Source organism: Odocoileus virginianus, chromosome 10, assembly GCF_023699985.2.
Source record: "Odocoileus virginianus isolate 20LAN1187 ecotype Illinois chromosome 10, Ovbor_1.2, whole genome shotgun sequence".
In the NCBI taxonomy this organism is placed as follows: domain Eukaryota; kingdom Metazoa; phylum Chordata; class Mammalia; order Artiodactyla; family Cervidae; genus Odocoileus; species Odocoileus virginianus.
The window spans coordinates 47,402,372-47,416,349 of record NC_069683.1 but is presented as its reverse complement, the minus strand read 5'-3'; the positions used below and the strand labels follow the sequence as shown (position 1 = coordinate 47,416,349).

Here is a 13,978-nt window from a genome sequence, read left to right as displayed (position 1 = left end):
CAGATAGCTTCTGTTCTCACCCCTCATGTCTAGGAACCATGAAGTTTAGGTTCCCAGCAAGTTACCGAGGAACATGACCCATGGCTGAGACTACGGGTTCACTTTCCCCATACCTCAGAAAAAACTCCCTCTGCTTTACCCTTACTTCTCACCAGAGGCTCCAGTGACCCCCCCAGAAGCCTAGGGTCAAATGACCTTGGTGAGGCAGAGACATGAGCCAAGTAGTCCAAAGCAGAAGGCAGGAGAGAAAACCTGGGACAGAAAAGTTAAGAAGGAGCTAGAAAAAAATGGCAAGAGAGATGATGGTAAAGCTTGCAGAAACACGTCTGGGGTTCAAAATGGACCACAAGCCCACTACCAACCAGAACATAGGCTTCAGTTCCCAAGGTGGCCCATCCTTCCCCAAGTCCTAGATTGTACATCAGCAGAGAACAGAAGAAGGTGGAGATGAGCAGAAAATAAGACCGAGGAGAAGTTAGAGCACAAGAGGCATGTCCCTTGAGAAAAGAAAGCTGAGGAATTCTTGAACAAAATCTCTGGAAGCCTTCAGATGTACATGGCTGGCTTTTCCACAGAGGACAGTTGGCTGCTCTCTACCACCAAAAGCAGAAGAGGAAAGTCACCTTGGTTATAGCAGAAGGAATCATGGTTAGACATAGGAAGCACTTTCCAAGTGTGACAATTATTGAGGCTCAAAATAATGACCAAGGGAAGCTGAAAAAACCCGTTGAAGATCTTAAATGCACATAGAAAGTCACCTTTTCCAGGATGGTTTAGTGAGGGAGTTACCCGAGATAAACTTGAACTTGGTTAGAATGCTATTAATAATTTTTTGTGATTCTCAAACCAGCAAAGACTTCCCAAGAGCACACACACTGGCTGGGATTCTCAGGGACCACAGAGTGGGAACCCGGGATCCAGCCACAGAGCCCAGAGGTGCTTCCTGACCAGTCTCCAGATCCCATCAGCTTCTCCTCCCATGAGGCCCCTTCTAGGAATTGTGATAAAGCAGGTTGCCCGAGTAGCTGGCAAGTAGCTCCTAGAAAAGGCACCTTCAATTTCCTCTGGAACCCAAGGCGCACGCGGGTGCCCGTGCCACAGCTGGCTGCCAGACCTGTCCCTGCTTTCCCAGTGCTAGGAGGTTCTGGCCCGAGGTCCCCAGATGCACTCACCCGGCGACTGTCCCTTTCCATGGTCTCCCAAGGGCTGAAGCCTCCGGACTCAGCTGGTGTCGAAGGGAAGCTCCATGTTGGCCTCTGGCGTCCCAGGCATGTAGGGAAAAAGGGGGCTGGAATTGAGGGCCGCCCCCCCGCAGCTGGGCGGGGAAGCTGGTTGGGACATGTGAAGTAATCCCATGTATGAACAACAGCGCAGAACTAGCCAGACCTGTCCCCTGCCCCTCCCCCAGGCCTCCCCAGTTACTCAGCAAATGCCAGATACCCAGAGGATGAAGCTACCTTTATTCCTAAAGCTGCCCCCACAAAGTCAGCTGTGGGGGAGAACAGGGGTTCCAGATTGCCTCTTTCAGAAGGGGATTCTGGGGAGACATAATGGCCCAAAATGTCCTCACAGCGCCTGTGAGGATGATCTTATCCCTGCCAACCTGGGCTCCTAAAGCCGGTGCTTCTGAGCCCTCTGAGGTATGATCCTGTCCCCACGGGGATCGGTCAAGCTCAGAGGCCCACCCACGGCAGGACAGTGTGAACCTTCGTCTCCATGGACCACAAGTCCACACCTCAAGTCAGGACGTGTGGTCTGGCAAAAAGAATTTTTTTTTGCTTATTTCTATAAAAACACTTAAGGAAATTAAAATCAAATGGCTTCTGATTGTGCACATAATGAATTGCCCCTATTGAAAGTGATAAAATGTTATGACACAAGACATCAAAACCAGTACAAATAAAACATACAAATGTTTTGAAGGGAAAAGGTTCCAAGAAATACCAGGCTGACTCATGGTTCCACACCTCTGCCCTATACTGTCAAAAGAAATAGTGTCTAAAGAGGCAGAGCAAGAGGAGCCGTGAAGGGTTACCTAGCACCTCCACACCCAGCTGAGCAGCTGAGAACAGCAGAAGGTGAGCTTCAGTAAGAACCTTCCAGACTCTGAGTATTTGGAGCACCAAGATCATAGAACTGCAGACCTTTTAGAGCCTGAAGGAAGCTGAGAGTTCATCTAGTGAGTCAATCTCCTCATTTTATAGATGGACAGCCGGAGAGCCAAGAGCCTGAGGAATCTGTACAAGTCACATCTAACAAACAATAGCAACAGCAGAAATAATAATAAGCTGCTGGGTATCCTACCAAATGCTTCACCTACAGCGATGCGTTTAATCCCTACAACAATTCTATTCACCCATCCTTTGCTCATTCATTGAACAAGTATGTGTTAAGGGCTTCTTATGTTCCTGGCACAATTTTAAGTGCTGGGGACGCAGTAAACAAAATAAGTGAAGACCCCTGCCCTATGGCACTAGTGTTTGGGGGGTGGGGCAGACAGAAATAATTTAAAAAATAAACAGATAGATAACAAAGATGGTGATAGACAGAAGATACAGTGTGTTAGAAAGGGGAGAGGGTCATAGAGCAAAACAAGGCAGGGAAGGAGATTGGGAGGGCTGGGGAGGCAGAATTACAATTCAGAGGAGAGTCAGGAGGGCCTCACTCAGGAGACACTCAAGCAACAACAAGGGATGTGACTACTATTCTCTCCATTTACAGACAGGAAAATGGAAAGTTCTAGATCAGATGGGAAACCATTGGCTCCAAAGGTGCTTTGAGGGAAATAGAATCCCAAGGCAGAAGGATGGAGGAGGGGCATCCTGGAGGGCCCAGGCAGAGACCCCAGGGATCTCCAGATTTGGGTGATTAGGGGTGTCACTGCCCTGGCTCTCCAGAAGAACTCAGCTTTAGCCCCATCCCCTTCTTCCTCCCTCCACCAGCCTGCCATGGCAGAGGGACTCCTCCCATGTGGCTGTCCAGTTCCTAGGAGATGCCAAATTGTGCCTAGTCTTCCCTCTTTCCTAGGGAGGCACCCACCCCAACTCAGGCCACCAGGGACTAAGGCTGGAGACTGGCATTGGGCCTTTCCTTCCATGCACCAGACTTGAGGACCCCCCACTCTGTCCCCCAGGCAGACCACTGGCCTCCTAGGGTCACCCTTAGGTTCATGTCATTCCCTGAAGGTTCCACCGGCCTCTGGCAAGAGCTCAGGATTGGGGTTCCAGGCCAGCCTGGGGGGATGGGAACCCCACCTCAGAGATAAAGGCCAGCTACGTGAACTTGGAGGTCTTCAGATTCACTCTCTGGAAGATGGTGGTGACACGTCCACCCCCAGATAATATGTCCAGCACTGTGAGGCTCTGAAGAGATGTCGGTTGTATTTCTTGCTCTGTTCTTTGGATCCATCAGAGACACAGGTTGTCTCAGCGTCCTTGCTGACCAAGCCTTCTCACCCACGTGGAAATCGCCACCAGCCATTGGTTCAGTTCAATCAGTGCTGACGGCTTAGCATCAGGCCCTGCTGCTGGGGTGAGAGTGGCAAAGAATAGAAGGGCAGGGATCCTGCCCGAGGTCGAGGGGAACACGCAGTATATGTGTTGGGGCTGCAAGGTGGGGCTGAGGGACACTGAGACTTGAAATTCTTTGCTGGTAGTTTTGAGGGGTAGGTGCTGGGCTGGCCTAATGTCTGGACTCTCCCCCAACAGAACTGAACTTGGGAAGACCTACCTCTGCCCTCGGCTTCTGCACTTTATTGTCTCTATAGAAGGAAGACACCTGGTCACACCATCCTCAGTTCCGTCTGCCCAGGGACCTGACCTTGACCACTTCCCATCCAGAGGCAAGCAGTGCCCTGGACCTAGGTGTTCATTTGCTCTGTGTTTCATCTCCTCTGCAGTGGGACCCCAGGCCATCCATAGCCTCGTCCTTTCCTGCCTCTGGGTCATTTTCCTTCAGGGTGGAGGGAGTTTCACATAAAATATATCATCCATGCAAACAAGCAAGTGCCTCAAGGCAACCGCAAGAGGGTGAAGAGTGACAGAAACCTCACTACTATTTTGAGACTAAACTCTTAGTGCTCCGCTTTCACGGCTGTTCCAGCTGCCACTACCCAGGTCCTTGCGAGCTCCTTCCTAGGGTTACAGACTGGGAATCGAGGCTCTTAGCCATTCTATTTGCACCTGGTTGCCAATGGTCCTGGCTCCTGAATCCTTCATCACCCTCACTCCCGAATTTCTTCCTCGCTTCCTCCGTGGAAACTCTGAGTGCCCTGCCTCCTAGGCACCCCAGCTTCTGAGCTTTTCCATCACTCAGAGCTCCACTGAGGGGTTTCCCTTCAAGTCTAAGGGAAGCCAGAACACACAGACCACATACTTAGAGGCCAGGCAGAGAGGACACACCAAGCCGACCCTCAAGGGAGTAAGTCCCCAGGAGAAACCCCTTGGGCCAAGACACCTGCTCCACCCCTCTGTACTTCCCCCGCAGCCACTGCTCCCCACCCCCAGCCCCCAGTCCAGCACTCTCCCTGAGTCCAGACCAGCAGGGCCACTGGCCTGGGTCCACACCAGGAACTTGGCTAAGGATGCTCCCAGATAGTATAAGGGGAGGCTGGGTAGAGTGGTGTTTGTTTTTTTTTTCAAACCAAGAAGAAACAACCCATGTGCCTAAATGATGTCCCTGGTCCCAGCTGGCCCCTCGGGCCGCCTGAGGAAGACTGGAGGGGGCTTGGCTGGTGGGGCATGGCTGAGGCTTGCCACGTCCAGCAGATAAGAGGCCTCTTGGCTTAAGTAATGGGGAGAGCAGAGGGACGAGGCCAGGCATACCTAGAAAAGAAAGGTGGGCCGGAAGCCTGAGCGTGGCCAAAGGACCACATGGTGACCCCCCAGCTGAGTGCCTCAGAGGGTCCGGAACCCTCAACCCAGGAGCCAGCGTTCCCCTTAGTCATGGAGTTTGCTACCCCTTGTGTCTGGTATAGGATCAACAGGAGGCAGAGGTCCCATGGGTCTTCTCCCCGTGACCATCACAGCTCCCATCACTGGGGTGCTTAGCATCACCCCAAACCCACCATTAGATGGGATAAACTAGGTAAGAAGCCTCTGGCAGAACCCTGGGCTACCTTGGCACATTCTGGCCCCCGCCCCCTCTAACAGTGGGCAGTGAGAAAGGCTGGGTCTATCCTCCAGGATGTCCCAGCCACAGCAGCCAAGACTTCTCAGATGGGCCCTCTGTGATGCCCCTCCCTGGAAGCCACACAGCTGTGCCCAGATGGGAGAGGAAGATGCACCATCTGGAGACAGTCCTAAGTGGCGCCTGTTTCCAAAGAAGGATTTGGCGCAGCTGCTCTTCCTTGTGATTTGCCCACACCCGTCTTTCCAAATTCCCAGTCCCCCTCCCTGCAAAAGTCAAGTCCGGCTTCAGCACGACAGCCCCTCTCACACTCGAGGGAATGGTTTGGCGACCCTCTGAGTTGGCACTCTGCCCACCTGAACACACCCCCGTTCCTTCGCTTGCTCCCGGTGTGAGAGGATGTCAAGGTCTTCTTCCCTCCACGAATTTCTCCAAAATTGGGCCCATGGCTGCTATGGCCCCCCTGAAATGTGGGCCCAGAGCCAGGGCCCCCATAGTCATATTTACATGGGCTCCTCCTTGAGATAAAATCAGGTGGCACAGGTGGTAAAGAATCCGCCGGCAATGCAGGAGACCCGGGTTCAATGCCTGGGGTAGGGAATGGCTACCCGCTCCAGTATTCTTGCCTGGAGCATCCCCTGGACAGAGGAGCCTGGTGGGCTACAGTCCATGGGGTCAGAAAGAGTGGGACATGACTGGGCGACAGCACACACAGTGGTTCACCAGGACCACCCACCGACGCTGCTAATTTTTCCACAGGACGGAAGTACCTGCAACAGACCGGTGGTGCTGACAGACAGCTGGAGGTTATGCCCTGCAGAGGCAGGCGGGTCCACCTGGGCACAGCCAGTCAAATACTTACAGAGTGCGAGGGCAAATGAGACACTGCTGTGACCACGAGACTCCCACATTCAGACAGCAACATCTCTACTCCTCTCATCCATCTGAGAAGGCTTTCTGGAGGTGGAGGTGAGATTCCAGGAGGTGTGAGAGACAGGCAGTAAGACAGGCTGGCACTCTGGGGCTGCCAGGGGGGCTGTGAGAGGCCTAAAGGAACATTCAGAGCAGGGAGTGTTGAGTGGTTTGTACAACAGACTTTGAAATCTGGCATAGAAGCAAAGAATTGATGCTTTCAAACCGTGGTGCTGGAGAAGACTCCTGAGAGTCCCTTGGACTACAAAGATATCAAAGCAGTCAATCCTAAAAGAAATCAACCTGAACATTCATTGGAGGGACTGATGCTGAAGTTGATGCTCCAATACTTTGGCCACTTGATGTGAAGAGGCGACTCACTGGAAAAGACCCTGATGCTGGGAACTATTGAAAACAGAAGAAGGGAATGACAAAGGATGAGATGGTTGGATGGCATCACCAACTCAATGGACTTGAATTTAAGCAAACTCCAAGAGATAGTGAAGGACGGGGAAGGCCAGTGTGCTGCAGTCCATGGGGCTGCAAAGAGTCAGACACAACATAGAATAGAATCTCAGCTCTTCGGGTACCACCTCTGTCCTTGGGCAAGTTACTCCTCATCTCAGAGCCTCTGTTTCCTCAGATGGGGATAATGGTTCCTCTCAAATAAGTATTTATGTCCCCTCACTGAAATCATTTGTTATAAAACACTTGACACAGGGCTTGGTACATAGTACCCACCAATAAATAGTAGCCATTGTGATATAATATAATTTCTAAGTTTGGTTGAACAGCAAATACTGCTTTGAGCAGGTGTAAAGAGGGTTAAGGTCCATGCTTTGAATCCGAAGCCCGAGAGAAGGATCCCTTGCTGGCAGGGTGGTGGAGGGAAGCCCTGGGCTGAGACTCAGGACTGGGCTTTTGTTGCTGCTCTGTTACTCTTAAGCAACTTCTTCCCAGGTGCCCCGAGTCTTGGCTTCCTTACCTCTAAAAAGTGAGGTCCTTTTCAACTCTGGAGAACCTAATCTTTACGCAGAGAGATTGGGCACAAGAGAAGAGAGTCAGTGAAGGGGACCAGGCAGTGTGGAGATTGTTGCAGAAGAGCTGAGGAACAGAAGATCTGACAGAGAGAAATAGAATCATAGTTCAAGAAAGAAGAAAATGCCGCTAAAGTTTGCCCAGAAAGACAAGAACAGAAGGGTGATCAGAACCCAGAGAGAAAGAAAAACAGGTGCAATGTGCAGTAAATAAGAATTTGAAGAGAAAATTATATATATATATATACATACAGACAGACAGACACACACACATATATATTTCATGGTTAAATATAAAAGAAGCACCAAGAAATAATAACTCACATTTGCAAAGCACTTGCATGAATATTATTTCATTCTGTCCTCAGAACACAATTTCATTTTGCAACAAGGAAGCAGAGTCAAGGAAATAACCTTGCCACTGTCAATAGTTTATGCAGGATGGAGCTAATGCTCAAATCCAGATTTTCTGCCTCACATCTATGTTCTTGCCATGATAGTGTCAGTTGTAATAGACCGGTGTAATGGGTCATCATATTTTTAAATTTTCCTAAGTATCAAGATGCTGTTTTGATAATAAAGTTTAAAGTATTAATATATGTACATTCTTGTTAGAACCTTTATTCTTTACAATTCATTATTTTAAAAGGACGACTTCATTTGGATGTAAATAACTCTTCTCCTAGCTTCATTTTTTCAGCTGCTTCAGACGTGTTTTTATCAGAGCAGATGAAAAGTGTGAAGTCATGGAAGGTGAAACCCTGCTGGTCCCCAGATTAATCACGCTATGTTTTGCCAACTGTCACCAAAAGATAGATATTTATATTGTTTCCCCAGTGAAAGGAAACATTGTGCATTTTGAACTTTTGGCTTTTTGACTATTTTTTAAAAGATACAAAGTTATCCAGACTTTAAATCTAGATAACATGAGAAACTTTAGATATTTTGGGGGGAGTGGGGTATAGTTAGTTTACAGTGTTGTGTTAGTTTCTGGTGTATAGAAAGTGACGGAGTTTTATATATATGTGTATATATATACTTTTCAGATTTTTTTCCGTTATAGTTTACTACAAGATACTAAAAACAGTTCTCTGTGCTACACATTAAATCTTCATTGTTTATCTATTATACATAGTAGTTTGTATCTGCTAATCCCAAACTCCTAATTTAACTATTCCCTCCCTTCCTTTCCCCTTTTGTAAACATAAATTTGTTATCTATGTCTTTGAGGAACTTTAGATATCCGAGCAGGCAACTATGTTATTCCTTTTCTCCAATCGGTTATTCGGAGTTTGGAAAGAAAGCATGAGCCTTTCTGCTTTCTTGGCTTTCAAAAGACTTCTCAGTTTAGATCAAATTAATCTATAGGAATATGAGTTTTTCCTCTATGGATATTATTATGGATATTATTCCTCATGGATATTAAGACATTAAAAACCACATTTGCAAAGCACTTTCTGCTCTTCTCCTCTAGCCCTTAGGACAGCACTCCTACGTGGATGGGACAGGTAACAACCTCAGGAAGCCCAGAGAGTCTCTATGTCCCCAGGCGGGTGTCTTGGCTGAGCCTGGCTGCAGCCGAAGTGCCTGCAAGGCTGTGCACTTGATATTCATGGGACACCCCAAACATGGGCCCCTAGTAACTATGATCAACATCAAAGTTCCTGAAGGCAAAACTTCCCTTGAAAGTGTCTTTATAGCCAACCTAGAACACTGCTTAGGGACAGCGCACCTTGACCCAGGTCCAGCCCTGGCTTGGTTCCTTCCCCAGAAGTGGAAACTTGGCCAAATCACTGCACTTTAGTTCTCTCACCTGTCACCTAGCAAAGATAAGGTCTTCTCTGCCTGCCCCTTTGAGATCAAGTGATAGTGTGAGATAGCTCATGGGAAACACTGAAGTAAACTTTTAGGACATAAGATATTATTACCATCTGCTTGAAACTATGTATAAACACACCTGCCTACAATTTGTCTTCACTCAATGCTTTTGACGCTAAAATGTGCCCAGAATTCAGTTCAGCCTTCCAAGTTCTATAAATTCATACTGGGGTTTTCTTTTTAGCTTTAATTTTCCCACACTGAGGGAAAACTAAAGGGGTTTAGGGGCTCCTGATGGAGACCCTTGAAGTGCTGAATGGTGGGCATTACACAGAGTAAGACCACATTTCCAGCTAGTTTCCAAATTCTCCCCCAAAACAGCCAGATCCGATGGACCTTTGGTGCTGTGACTGCCCTTTGAACCACCCACTAGTAGGCAGTATCCAAAACTATTTGTAGAACATTTAGCTTCCCTTTCTTGAGTCAGAACAGAAGGCTCAGGACCCACGACCTTGAAGGTAATTGTCCCTGTTGTTGCTGCTTGGTTGCTAAGTTGTGTCCTACTCCTTGCGACCCCATGGACTACAGTACACCAGGCTTCCCTATCCTTCACAATCTCCTGGAGTTTGCTCAAACCCCTGTTCGTTGAATAAGTGATGCCATCCAACCATCTCATCCTCTGTTGCCCCCTTCTCCTCCTGATGTCAATCTTTCCCAGCATCAGGGTCTTTTTCAATGAGTTGGCTCTTCACATCAGGTGACCAAAGTATTGGAACTTCAGCTTCAGCATCAGTCCTTGTAATGAATGTTCAGGATTGATTTCCTTCAGGATTGACTGGTTTGATCCCAGTGCCTGGATCATCTTGCTGAAATCTGTTCCCTTCCATTTACCACTCAGCCCCTGAAATCTTGCTTAACTATTATACATCTGAAAACAATAATTTGCTGTCACCTATCATGTGCCAAATACTGCTCTGGCCACTAAAACAGCAGGAGCAGCCCAGCGTGGTGTCTGTCCTCATGACACTTACCCTTCCATGGAAACCTCATTCTCCTGCATCCTCACACTCCTCATCTCAGGACTTTGCTACCAGAAGAGTAGCTAATGTGTATTGAATCCTCTTTATAGGCAGTGTCTCAGTCAATTGCCACATCAAACTTATGAATGGATACTTTTATCCCCATTTTACAGATGAAGATACAATCAAGGTTCCAAAAGGATAAGTAATTTGCCCAGGAACACATAACTAATAAGTGCTGGAAATGTGTTTGAAAACAACTGTGACTTGACAATTCTTTGTACAGAGAAGTTTCTAATTTTCTCTATAGTTGGCTTTCTGAGTGAGGCTACTATTTTATCTATAATGGTTAAGGATGTAAACTAGACTATGGTTTAAAAAATACATACCCTAAAGTGAAATTCTGGTTATATTACTTACAAGTTTACTATCTGGATCTCAGTTTCTCTATCTGCAAAAGAGAAAAATAATACCCCATTACTATCCCATGGAGTTCCAAAGATTAAATGAGACAACACTCAATACAATGGTAGTATATGTTATCATTCAACTTTCCTCTCAAACACAACTTTTTCAATAACCTTGAATATTGGAACTTTTCACCATATTTAGAAAATCTAAAACAAATACTTAAAACTAGCTTGTCTCTAGTTGGATTGAGATGTTTGTGATGGAAAAACTCAGTGCTCCTCTCGTGTTTCCCCATTCCTACCTTACCCACAACACTGACACCAGAAGGTGGGTTTCTTTCCCACACCAAGCAATTCTGTGACATGAGATGAATGTGCTATGATTTAGTTCAGTTCTGACACATCCCACGGGTTAAGGGTTCAGTCCCATGAGACTGCTCCCAATTTCAGATACCATTGCAAGTAATAAGGTCTCCGCTTACCTACAATTTTCGTTTAACTTAAACTGCAAACTGGAGGATCTCATGACCTCCTCCCCCTTGGATTCAATTACTGACTAAAACAAGTCACCAAACTCAGGGCAACATTTACTTACACCTTTTTAAAGGATATGATAAAGGACACAGATGAGCAGCCAGATGAAAAGGTACACGGGTGAGGTCTGGAAGGGTAGGAGTTTCTGTCTCCACGTTCATCCTCCCAGTGTTCACCAACCTGGAAGCTCCCCATGCCCCATACTATTGGGATTTTATGGTGGCTGCCTCAGGTAGGCATGATCAATTGTCAACCCCATTTCCAGCCCCTCTGCCCTTTCTAGGGAATGAGGAGGTGGGGCTGAAATGTCCAAGTTTCTTATCATGACTCAATCTTTCTGGTGGCCAGCCCCCATCCAGGAAGGCTCAAGGGCCCAGGCAGAGTTGCCTCATTAGAACAAAAGACACTCGTATCACCCAGGAGATTAAAAGAACTTTAGGAACCCTGAGTCAAGAACCAGGGTCAAAGACTAAAATACTAAAACAAAAGATTCTCCTAACATTCTATTCACAAGGGATGCAGAAGCCCTATGATAGGAATTGGAGGGAGCAGAGACCAATACAAATATTTCTTCTCATTTCACAGTATATTTTCTTGAATTTGGACAGTATTACTTTTACCTGAATTAATTGCCAACATGAAAAAACCCGTAGAAGTTTGGTCTCTCTTCCAAGACTGGACAATACTTTTCAGAAGAATACATACAATAAGTACTCACTAATTGACATGTAATTCTTTTGCATCCCCTCACAATGTCTTGCACAAATCTAAGCAACCAGTCAGTCAGTCAAGTCTTTATTTTTTAAAGAAAACTTTTTATTGAGTGATATTATTGAGTGAGAGTCACTCAATCGTGTCCGACTCTTTGTGACCCCATGGATTGGAGCCTGCCTGGCTCCTCTGTCCATGGAATTCTTCAGGCAAGAATACTGGAGTGGGTTGCCATTTCCTTCTCCAGATTTTGTATGGGGGTATAGCTAATTAACAGACAAAGTTGTGATAGTTTCAGGTGGACAGAGAAGGGACTCAGCCACCCATATACTTGTATTCATTCTCCCCCAAACTCCCTTCCCATCCAGACTACCATACAACATTGAGCAGAATTCCCTGTGCTTAACAGTAGATCCTTGATGGTTATGCATTTTAAATACAGCAACGTGTACATGTCCATCCTCCGTAACTCCCTTCCCCCGTCCTTTCCCCCAGCAACCATAAGTTTGTTCTCTAAGTCCCAACAAGTCCTTATTGATTTTCTACTATGTGTCTATCAGGAGTTGCTTAATAACTAAATTTCCTCCACTGATCTCCCTATCACAAAGAAAAATCACTGTGAATAGGCTACACCTCATAGGGTTATGTGAAGATGAATGAAGACAGGGCATATACAGCCATGGCACAGACTAAGTGCCCAGTGAATGTTCACAACCAGGCTTTCAGAATGTCCGAACTGAAAGAACCTCGGATCCTCTTTTCTGAATCATTCTCTTAAACTACTGACTGCAGGGTAACTCTCTAACATCTTACGGCAGAGCTTTGAGAGACTAGGATTCTAAAGACCTACTTCCTATCTTTGACCTTTCTTCCCAGGCCTCTGCCCACATCTTGGAGCCTGAAGGCTGCCCAAGGCTTCTTTGGTTCAACACCAAACCATAGACGCTCCTATACTAAGTTCAATACTTCAAGGCCAAATACAAGGCCAACCAGCCAGCCATCCTCAGCTCTAGCCTGAACCTCCACGGCTCCAGCCACTCTGGGTTCCAGTTTTGGGGTGAGGAGTGAGGACCAGAGAGCCCTCTTGTGTCACCACTGTCCTCTCTCCCTCTTAGTGCTGAGTGCCCTGGCTTTCCACTCACACTGAGCCCCTGGGAGAGCCAGTTCTCCCAGTCTTCACTGGGCCAAGACTGGTGTGATGCAACGTGGCCCAAGTCATCAGCCCCAGGTTTAGTATAATCATCCACATGTGTGGATGACACACACACACAGAGGCTGAGGGGCAATTAACCCCGGGCGGGGTGACAGAGCCCGGTGACTAAGAGCATGCTTTGCTCTAGCTGGAGAACTGGAGAGAAAATTCCTGCAGTCTCACCTGGGCCTGGATCCTGTGCGGTCCTCCAGGACACCCTTTCCAAGAGGTCTCCCGTAGCATCCAAGGATGCTCCATGGGGATGGAATCCCAGAGGGGGACGGGACATGTGTGTGGACGTTTCTTGCGTCACTGTGCGTTTCCAGGATAGAGCAGAGTAGACCAGCTCATGGGCTTCCCAGGTGGTGTGGGTAAAGAATCACCTGCCAATGCAAGAGATATGAGAGACACAGGTTTGACTCCTTGGTCAGGAAGTTCCCCTGGAGGAGGGCACGGCAACCCACTCCAGTATTCTTGCCTGGAGAATCCCATGGACAAGGGAGCCTAGTGGGCTGCGGTCAATAGGATCGCAAAAAGTCAGACGTGACTGAAGTGACTTAGCACACACACGCACATAGACCAGCTCGTGGGGGCATGTCTTAATTGATTTGTCTCCCCTAAGAGCCAGGAAGTGATCAGAAGAAGCAGATTCATGAATTCATCCCCCTGCCTCACCACACACACAAAATTGCAGCTTTGAGATAGAATTCATATCCCTTATAATTTGCCTGCTTTCAGTGTATAGAGTTATGCAACTATCACCACAATGAATTCTAGAACACTCATCGCCTCTGAAAATAACATCCCATCCATTAGCAGTCACTCTCTATTTCTCCTCAGCTTACCTACCCCATAGGTGACCACTAATCTCCTTTCTGTCTCAACAGATTTGTCTGTTCTGGACTTTTCATATAAATGGAATCACACAGCATGTGATCTTCTGTGACTGGCTTCTTTCATTCATCGTAATATTTTCAAGGTTCATTCATGCTGTAGCTTGTATCAATACTTTATTCCTTTTTATTGTGAAATGATATTCAGTTGCAGGGCTTCCTCAGTTGCTCAGAGGTTAAGAATTCACCTGCAATGAAGGACCACAGGAGATGCAGGCTCAATCCCTGGGTGGGGAAGATGCCCTGGAGGAGGGCATGGCAACCCACTCCAGTATTCTTATCTGGAGAATCCCATGGACAGAGGAGCCCGGTGGGCTACAGTCCA

The 13,978-nt window shown here is 47.3% G+C and overlaps 1 protein-coding gene and 1 long non-coding RNA gene across 2 annotated transcripts in view; both read right to left on the bottom strand.

The window, feature by feature from the left end:
- TMPRSS13 (transmembrane serine protease 13) overlaps positions 1–4,469 on the bottom strand; it is a 36,339-nt gene extending 31,870 nt beyond the window's left edge. Inside the window, exons 1-2 of the mRNA XM_070473522.1 lie at positions 3,255–4,469; positions 1,173–1,256 (exon numbers count right to left, since the gene is read on the bottom strand). Of these exons, the coding sequence (XP_070329623.1) occupies positions 1,173–1,193 (21 nt within the window). The 5' untranslated portion in view covers positions 1,194–1,256; positions 3,255–4,469. The remainder of the gene's footprint in view (positions 1–1,172; positions 1,257–3,254) is intronic.
- Positions 4,470–4,623: 154 nt separating this feature from the next.
- Positions 4,624–13,136, bottom strand: LOC139037026 (uncharacterized). The gene is made up of 3 exons (XR_011489807.1): positions 12,944–13,136; positions 10,334–10,364; positions 4,624–6,174 (listed from the first exon to the last, which is right to left on the bottom strand). It is a non-coding gene; the product is annotated as an uncharacterized lncRNA (long non-coding RNA).
- Between the last annotated feature and the right edge of the window lie 842 nt (positions 13,137–13,978).